This window comes from Poecilia mexicana, unplaced genomic scaffold (genome assembly GCF_051168715.1).
Source record: "Poecilia mexicana isolate PSO_F unplaced genomic scaffold, ASM5116871v1 scaffold_7, whole genome shotgun sequence".
Classification (NCBI taxonomy): domain Eukaryota; kingdom Metazoa; phylum Chordata; class Actinopteri; order Cyprinodontiformes; family Poeciliidae; genus Poecilia; species Poecilia mexicana.
Window position 1 is genome coordinate 31,202,161 of NW_028263376.1, and position 9,628 is coordinate 31,211,788.

A 9,628-nucleotide genomic window follows, 5' to 3' on the forward strand; every position below is an offset into this window, starting at 1 on the left:
TTGTTAGACCCACAGAGATGATAAAACCAGCATTATTAAGGTGCAGGCTGATGATGCTTGTGGATTACCATTTTGGGCGACACCAGGAAGGGGAACATGGTGCCCTGAGTGGTCAGGTCTCTGAGGAACAGACTGCCCAGCTTCACGGAGAGCAAGGACGACTCCGAGCGAGGAAGAGATTCCACGATCACCTTCACTCCTGAGTAAAGCACCACAAATATAGTGTAATTACAGGGTAATGTAACTGTAATTATTTGCTGTGTGCAAATTATTAATAAGATAACCCTTGTTATAATTAACTTAGTGATAGAATATTTGCTGAATCACATATTTTGCTCGACATAAGTAGAAATAAAAAAAACATGCTTGAAAGAAAAACCACTTTCAAAAACATTTATTTCCATTATGGTAAAAATTGATAAACTGGAGCAAAAAAAGGAAAGTATTACAACCAGATTCCTAAAAGTTAATTCTGCCAACGCTAAGCGCTAAACCATCTTGGTACTTAGCAGGAGCTAATGCTGAACCAGTTTGTTACTACAGCCCTTCCTGTAAGGCCTGCGATTCAGGAAGTGATTTTCTGGAACAGATTTTTCACTCATGGTTTCAGTTTTATAGTTGCTGAGTTTTGCTAACGCCACAAAATACAAACTATGATTCCAAAGAGAAATCTGTTACATTTCTGAAGCACAAAAAAAATTAGAACCATGTTTTTATAAAAAATGTTTAAAATGTGTTTAATTTCCTCCAGTCACATTCAGTTTCCACATCAAAACCAGGTAAAGTTATTGGTGGAGGTTTAATACATGGCCCACTACTTTTTATCATTTATTAACTTCCTCTAGGTTTAAATAAAATAAAAATCAGTTGCCAACTTTCAAGTTGTTCAGTGTAATGAGTAAATTATGTTTAAAAGTAACCGAATAGTGATGGTTATTTTAATGTATTTATGTAGTCAAGTTTCTATGTTTGCACCTGAGAACTCCAGCTGGAGGACTCCACTCTCGTGCATCGAGTCCGCTCTCCTTTCCTCGTGAAACAGAGTGACTCCGCCCTTCTCCAAAAAGAACTCCAGTCGAGCAAACATGTAGTCTCGTCTGGTGAAGGTGTTCAGAGTGTGGGAGTCCTCCAGTGGGTCGAACAAATCCCCTGTCTCTGCTGGAGAAGAGTCAGAAAAGTTAAAGATTACAGCGTAAAGCAGATCACTCTTCCACAGCTGCAGGGGGTAACAGATGAGCGCCGAGCCGCTTTCAGTCCACAGCCTGACCTAGAATATCCCAGGATGATGGACTTGGCAGGAGTTCTTCAGGTGTCTCCAGATCCTCCGCGTTCCCAGACCAGCCGCCCCAACCAGGGAACCAAGACTGCAGGTACTGAATCATTCTGTAGCTTCCACTTTTAGGAACGGATGTGGCAGGCGGAGCAGCCTGGGGGCTGCCGCTAGGCTCCCGAATGTTCTGCAAGAGACAAGAGTGAAAAAATTAAATCTGTTACAACAAAGTCTGGGAAGTTACATGTAACACGCAGATTAGAAAATGTTAGCTTCAAAGGGCTAAACAGGAGTTGCATCATCTTTTTCTACCACATTTTTTCCTTTAATGATATGCACTTCTATATTTGCAAACCCTGTGATCATCTGAACGTACATCTGCCATCTCCTCCTGCAATCGAAACCTGTCATGGACAACTTCTCTGAGAATCTGCAGCTCCTCCAGTGTCTGCTCCTCTTCAACTCGTTCTAGTTCAGCCTGAAACACAGAAACCAGAAGAAACTAGTTAAAACAAAAGCAGCTTATAAAGCTCCAACAAAACATTTAAAAACACAAACATTCACTGTATTTTGGAATTACAAAAGAATTTCAGTAACACTTTAATTGACGGGTTGTGCATAAGACTGTCATAAACATGAAGGAGTCTTTATGAACGTCTGTGACTCACAAAATAACACGTCATGCAAAGTTGCATTGAAAGTCCGTTAAACGAGCCAACTTTGCATGAAAGTGTCATTATTTACAAAATAAAGCACAGTAACACATGGAGTTCCCCAGGGATCTGTTCTCGAGACACTTTTACATCCTCCACCCCGCAGGCAGTAAAACATCAATGAGTTTATTTTTGTAGCACATTTCAGCAACAAGGCAGTTCAAAGAGCTTCACATCATAAACAGACAAAAATAAAACGTTATAAAAACAACTTACAGTCACGATTTGAGAAACCAGTAACAATTTTACATTTTGTTGAGTGTAAAAAATCTTGAGAAAATATTGCAAGGAGAAAATTTTTAACTTTTATGACCAATTTAAAAATCTAATTTTTTAATTCACCACACTTAATACGAGTTCGACCAAAAACAGTCAGATGCTTTTAGTCATTAACTAATCAGTGCATCATCAAAATTCACTGATTTTGATCATGAAATTTACCAACTGGTCACATTTAAGGGATCAGTAATTATCAATATGCTTCAGGTGTAAAAAACTGATCTGCTTTAAAAATTAAAATATATTTTCTTAAACTTTATTTAAACTTTCTCAAACTGTTGGTAAGATTAACAAAATCAGTTTTCATGACAACATAATATTGCTTGTATTGCAGACTGAGTGTGATGTTTACTGCATGGTGCCGTGGATGTGCGGTTATACCTCGTCCTCTGGACTCAGGGAGGCGGCTTTCAGCCTCCTGAAGTACAGGCCGGTGTAGGTCTGGGCGTCCCGGGCGCGCTGCAGGGCAAACGCCCAGCTGCCTCGCCTCCGCTGCTCCCTGATGTCACTCAGGTTGGCCTGAATGGCAAACAGCCACCATATGCGGCCGCTGGGGAGAAATCAACGAGGAAATTCAGTCAGAAATCAGCAAAATGGCAAAGAAAATTAGAGCCAGGAAAAATAAAAACCCTGAAGTCATTGATTAATGCAACAGTGCCTTCATAAAAAAGAAGGAAAAAAAATCAATCATTCAGCTGCAGCTGATCCAGAAGCTGCTGCTGGAGTTCTGAGTAAAACCAGGAAGACACCACCCGGTTCTACACCACCCGGTTCTACACCACCAGGTTCTACACCACCCGGCTCAACATCACCCGGTTCTACACCACCCGGCTCTACACCACCCGGCTCAACATCACCCGGTTCTACACCACCCGGTTCTACACCACCCGGTTCTACACCACCCGGCTCTACACCACCCGGCTCTACACCACCCGGCTCAACATCACCCGGTTCTACACCACCCGATTCTACACCACCCGGTTCTACACCACCCGGCTCTACACCACCTGGTTCTACACCACCCGGCTCTACATCACCCGGTTCTACACCACCCGATTCTACACCACCCGGTTCTACACCACCCGGCTCTACATCACCCGGTTCTACACCACCCGGCTCTACATCACCCGGCTCTACATCACCCGGTTCTACACCACCCAGTTCTACATCACCCGGTTATACACCACCCGGCTCTACATCACCCGGTTCTACACCACCCGGTTCTACACCACCCGGCTCTACATCACCCGGCTCTACACCACCCGGTTCTACACCACCCAGTTCTACATCACCCGGTTATACACCACCCGGCTCTACATCACCCGGCTCTACACCACCCGGTTCTACACCACCCAGTTCTACACCACCTGTTCTACACCACCCGAAGAAGCAGCATTCAGCTTTTATGCACAACAAATCTGGAACAAAAACTGTAAAACAGCCGAAACACTGAGTTCTAAAACCCAGCTGGTTAGAAACGAGTTAAAATGTTTCAGCTGCTCTGAAACATTTTAACTGAAACATTGACCAGCATTTCGATGTGTAATGATGGGACTTGCAAAAATGTAATGTTTCAATTGTTTATTTTGTGTTTTTATGATTTAAAACTCTTTGAACCACCTTGCTGCTGAAACATGCTATACAAATAAACTTGATTGGTGACTGATTGGTTGATTAAAGACAGCACTTACTTCCCAGAAATCGGGACTTTGGGTCTCCATGTTCTGTACAGCATCCCTCTCTCTCTGCGCTCCACTTCTTTGAGGAAAGCCATGATCTGCTGGTACTGAACCTGTAAGAAAATATCAGGAAAACGCAATAAAAATGCTTTCAGAGAGCAGAAACATTCAGATATCGTCCAGAAAGAAATGGGCTGTTTTCTCTGCTGAACCTGGGACAGACGTAAAGACATGGGCTCCAGCTGGACCTGGCCCTCGATCCGAGGGATGTTCCGGGTCCTCAGCGGCTCCCTGGAGGTGTTTCTCCTGAGCAGCACAGAGGCGCACACTGGCTCAAAGATGTACTGGTGCTGGCGACTCTGCATGCACCGAGTCATCGCATCCTGCCGGGATGGAAAACAGTCAGAGAATCACAAGGCGCCATTCCTGAGGTCTTTTACTGCTGCATTTCAACGAAAAGAGCAAAATGTCTGTTTCACGCTTTACAGAAGGAACTCCATCATCCACATGAAGATGCTCAAACATCTTTGTGTCTGTGCTGTGCTGTGCTGAGTCATTTACAAATGTGTCCCAGAATTATCACAGGCCTTTATCCTGCAGCAGAAACTCTCAGGATGAGGCGGAGAGGGCGGGACACACCGTGATCTTTGCACCGTTTCAAAGAGCCACACAAGCGTATAAATCAATAAAACTAAATGTGTAACCAACCTGGACCTGGCTTGCCGGCAGCTTTCCCAGCATTTCACACTTGGTGTCCCAGTAAACGCTGAAGTCTTCGATCTCCAGCTGCTTTTGTTTGAAAGGCTTATGGATCTGAGAAAAAAACAAAACCTTATTTAACACCCTGGACTTAGACCGGCTCAAAGCTTGTTTAAAACTAACAGTTGATTTAATCATCCTCAAATCTCTGCAAACTGTAGTTAAAACTACAGAGGTGTGAATATGATATTGACTGTAAATAATAAACAACATAAAAGTTCTGACTCACTTAGGTCCGGCTTTAGCGCTAGCTTCCACTAAATACCATGTTGGTTAGCACGTTAGCGTCATTGGAACTAAAGTTTCTGATTAGTGCTTTAGAGTTAGCCGCCACCACTGCTCTTTACCCATCTTTAAACTTTTTGTGCATTTTTTTAAACCTAAGATTCAAACTTGCTAAAAATAAAAACTCATTTTTAGTAAAAATAAAATAAAAACAGTAACTTTACTCTGCAGTTAAAAACTGATGAAAGGGCAGAAGAAGCTAATCACGAGTACATTTGTTTTCATGGACATGATTCTTTGAAGGACGAACGCTTACCAACTCTTTTGAGGGATTATGAGCCGACACGCTGCTAATGCAAACGCCAAAAGAAAAGGCCTTCTCCGCGATGGAAACGTCATCCTCAAACCGTAGGTGAACATTTTGGATCTTCAGCTGAACACAAAAGGCAGAAAGAAAACAAGTCATATTCACCAGTAATACTAGTTTATAAGACATGATATGAAAGTATATGAAGCAGAATGACGCACTTCAATGTTTTCAACAATCCTGGTGACGACCGAGGCGGTGACAGAGTACCAGTACGACTCTCCTCTCTGCTCACATTCACTCTGCAGGAGCCACACAGGCATGATAACAGAAAATGTAAACAATAATCAACAGAAGAGACAGAAACCTATAAAAACAGGAAGAACCCAAAATTTTACTCACTTTGAATTTATCTTCGATAGTTCTGAGGAGGTACTTTTTGCGTTCCCTCACTTCCTCATTTTCCTTCTCTGCGTCAAACTCCTGCGGCTGCGTGGGGCCGATGATGAGGTTGAGCTGGGACATGGAGATGACCCACGGGTCACTGTAAGGCCGGTAGAACGGGATCTGCAGAGTGATCTTCCCAATAAATCCTGGAAAAGGACAACATTTTTAATGCATCATAACACAAAATCATGAGTTTAAATGTGTAAAAGCAAACAATGCACAATTTTCTTATTTTTAAACTTTGGCATCAGAAAAACATGGCAGCTAAACTTAAATTATAGTGTCATTAAAAAAAATGTGAATATCACATATGGGGTTCCCCAAGGTTCTGTTCTCGGGACACTTTTACATGTTTTAATAAAGCATAACATTTTGTACCATGCTGACGACAAACATTTTTATATTTCAGTCCCTCTAAATCACTTTGTGAAAGCATGTATAGAATATTAACTGGATAAATCAGAACTCCTTACAGTTTAATGCAGAAAAGAAAGAACTCTCTGTATGTGGTCCTGTCAGGACTCAGTAAAAACAAAACAGGATGTTAAAATCCTAAACTCAGAAATACATTAGCCTACTACCATGTCAAAAACCAGAATTAAGACTTTCCTGTCAAAATAAGACAGAAAATTGGGTGAAAGCTTTTATTTTGGTGGGTTAAAGTGTCAGTTAAAAACAGAAAATGCTGCTGCCAGAGTCCTGACCAACAGCAAGTAAATAGACCATTATTATTACTGATTGATGATGATCAACAGGAATGTGATCATCCCAGTCAATCAATCAATGAAGTAAGTTTGTACAGCACATTTCAGCAACAAGGTGGTTCAAAGTGCTTTACAAACTAAAAATAATAAAATAAAATGTCATAAAAACATCATGCAGTCACAACTGAGAAACCAGTAACAATCATTACATCTTGCCAAGTGCCATAAAAAAAATCGTTAATCCATGTGAAGTCAGCTTCCTGGTTACACACCGTCTCATTCCTGAAATGCTGGCATAACAATTGTTTTGTCAAAAGTGATTTTTTTTTAATAACTTTTGGAATCACTTCATGCAAAAAAGAGGATTTGGATAATTATTTCAGGAAGGTGAAAATCTAAACTCTCCAGGACCTTGCTGTCTCTAATCTTGACTTTGAGCTGCTTCTCCTCAATAAATCCTCATCTCGCTCCCTAAAAACTCCTTATTTCTAGTTTCACAGTCCCCTGGTGATCCAGGGTTAGTTATTTGGTCTTTTTTTTCCTCACCTGTTTTGACTTCAAATGGCAGGTCAAACTCTCGGAGGGCATCTTTCCTCAGCGGCAGGTTTTCCAGTTCCACTGCACCTGAGGATATAAATGAACGAGAAATAAAAATCAACTTTTATGCCTTAAATTCCAATTCTTGGTGTGTCACAGGATTTCCCTCCATCTTGATGAGGCAAAAGCTGCAGATCTCAATAATAAAACTTTTATTACCTTTAAGTAGCTCAATGGAGAGCTGATCTGTGTTCAGATTGCTGACATATTTTCCCAGGTAAGTGTTTAGCACCCAGGCTACGAGCCCCTCCAACATCCTGATGGCTCAGGGATGAAGATGATGATGATGATGATGCAGAAGCTGGAGTAATACTGGGGGGGGGGATGATGGTGGCAGTCGCTCGCCTCACAGAGGAGGCATCTGCTGTCTAACAAACACAACGGCAGAAATCTCACAGCAATGGGAATGTCTAACTACAGTCACCCATGATTCATATTTAAATTAGATATTTTCACAAAGAAACAAAAGTTATTAGCTTTTATTGGCTCCAAAGCATTCAATTTTCTAACTACATTCAAACGTGATGGCCTATTTAAAGCTCTGCTAAAGAACTCCAACTTTTCCACATTTGTTAACAATGGAGTCACAGAAATGTAATATTATTTGAGCTTATAGATGTGAAAATCTTGGACTTCCAAACTGATGTTTATAGATGCTTTCCATCCAATCTGATTGATTTTAAGCTATTTATCAAAGAATAACCAGCAAACAAATTCACTTCTTTTATGTGCAGAGCTGCTGGAGGCAGAGCGAGTATTAACAATAGCAGTTTAAATACTAAAGCATGCCAGACTTTTCACAGCTTTATTTGTAAAAAATAAAATAAAACATTCCGTGGAGTTCATAATTCTAGACTACATTGCATTAGGAAGCTGTAGGAAAACACAGTAAAGTTTGTGGTTGTAACCTGATTGGAAGTGAAAAAGCTCGAGGTGTGAATACTTTTGCAAAACGACGGATATCCAGTTCAACAGTGTCGGCAACTTTTGATCATCAGCAGCCATAATGAAAATAATGATATGAGGTAAATAGACTGTTCAATCAAGGCTTATTTTAACAGCAACATAGGCGAAATCTCTTGAGACTTTCCTCTGGAAAATGACCGTCACCATGACAACTACTCCCCTGTATTTTGTCTCAAGGTTATTAAAATCTTGACTTACCGTGAACGACGACACTTGTCCTATCAAGCCAGCTCCATAGCGTCCATGTTTGGGACATACAAGTGAGGGTTGTTTGTGCTGTCTCCTCAGAAAGCTCTCAGGACGGGACTGAAGAGACAGTTAGCCGTTATTCAGTTGCATAGCACCAACGTCCAACAACAGCACAACGTACATTAGCGCTATATGGGCCAACAGGCGGTGGCATGAGCTTAAATAGCACATAAAACAGCCAGAAAACAACCCAGCCTGGCTGTGCTCCTGGAAAGGACAGAAGGTTGTGGATCCAGTTAGCTAGCGACTTGGCTAAAGTTAGCATGCATGTTGGGGGCTTTAAGGCCAAAACAGTCCGCTTTTAATGAGTCAAAGTCTGAGGAATTATCAGCAAAATGGCTTCTTTTCAGGGACTCAGAAGGAAAAACTGCCGACAGCACTGTTTTAAACTTCAGACAGGTCTGTCACACCGACGAAAGTATCAACATCTCCGAACACCGTTCAACTATCAACGCTGGCTTCCGGTCACGTGATGAAAACAAGGCGGTCCGCTTGTGCTGCTTTCAATGACAACAGGGAAACAAGCGCTAGATAAATGGTTCTCATGTCGTAACAAGTAAACATATGAAAAACACAAAAATATTTAACAACAACAATAACAATTATAAAAAAAGAAGAAGAAAAAAAAATAATAGAAAGTAGTTTTTAATCCCCGAAGGTATTTTTTGAGGTGAAAACTGTAAAGTTTTAACTGCAAGCTAATTTGCATAGACATAAAGAAAAGTTCAGTTTCATGTATTTATAAATATGCGGCATTTATTCATTGATTTATAAATTTGTAGGTATTTGTTTATTCATTTAGTTTCCCTTAAAGTAAAACAACAAACTAAACATCCTCCAAAAAATCCCACTGCATTTTTTCCCACGTCTTCTGTGAAAAAACGAGGGGATGCAAGTTTTCACTTGCGCTCTTACTTATATAAATGATGTCACCTAGAAAGGGTGACATCATTTATATAACTCAAGCAAAATTTGATTTAAATTTCTCTTTTACCTTTGTTTATCACATGAAGCAATAAGAAGGTTGATGCATTGGTCATATATTTGTACATTTCTGTGTAATTTAGTATTGTTATTTCACATTTTGTGCTCATATTTGTGTTATTCAACTGTTTATATATCATTCACCTGTCCCAGTTCAGTGGTGTGATGGTGTGGAGGACATTTACTTACATTTATTGCTGCTTTCCATCACTTTATGGTCCCAATTTACATCCTCTGATGGCTAATGGTTCCTGTCACAAAGCTGAAATAATCTCAAACTGGTTTCTTCACGGTAAAGATAAGTCCACTGTATTCCAATAGTTCCCAGTCACTAGTTATCAATAAACAGACCTCCATTGAGATGCTTGATTTACATACATGCTATTTTTCCCCCCATTTCCACAATTTGGTCGCCTTTGATATAAAGAAAAATACAATACAGTGTTTAT

At 40.7% G+C, this 9,628-nt stretch overlaps 1 protein-coding gene across 3 annotated transcripts in view; it reads right to left on the reverse strand.

The window, feature by feature from the left end:
* The window catches only part of vps13d (vacuolar protein sorting 13 homolog D), a 51,506-nt gene extending 42,564 nt beyond the window's left edge, over positions 1–8,942 (reverse strand). For 2 of the 3 annotated variants that reach the window (XM_088007464.1, XM_014999046.2), the window contains exons 1-14: positions 8,145–8,941; positions 7,140–7,348; positions 6,930–7,007; positions 5,635–5,825; positions 5,454–5,534; positions 5,242–5,358; positions 4,650–4,754; positions 4,154–4,324; positions 3,954–4,054; positions 2,644–2,812; positions 1,647–1,748; positions 1,268–1,457; positions 976–1,158; positions 69–199 (exon numbers count right to left, since the gene is read on the reverse strand). In XM_088007464.1, the coding sequence (XP_087863590.1) occupies positions 69–199; positions 976–1,158; positions 1,268–1,457; positions 1,647–1,748; positions 2,644–2,812; positions 3,954–4,054; positions 4,154–4,324; positions 4,650–4,754; positions 5,242–5,358; positions 5,454–5,534; positions 5,635–5,825; positions 6,930–7,007; positions 7,140–7,236 (1,716 nt within the window). In that variant the 5' untranslated portion in view covers positions 7,237–7,348; positions 8,145–8,941. Of the gene's footprint in view, positions 1–68; positions 200–975; positions 1,159–1,267; positions 1,458–1,646; positions 1,749–2,643; positions 2,813–3,953; positions 4,055–4,153; positions 4,325–4,649; positions 4,755–5,241; positions 5,359–5,453; positions 5,535–5,634; positions 5,826–6,929; positions 7,008–7,139; positions 7,349–8,144 lie in introns of all 3 variants that reach the window. The other variant, XM_088007463.1, reaches the window with a different exon arrangement.
* Positions 8,943–9,628: the final 686 nt, after the last annotated feature.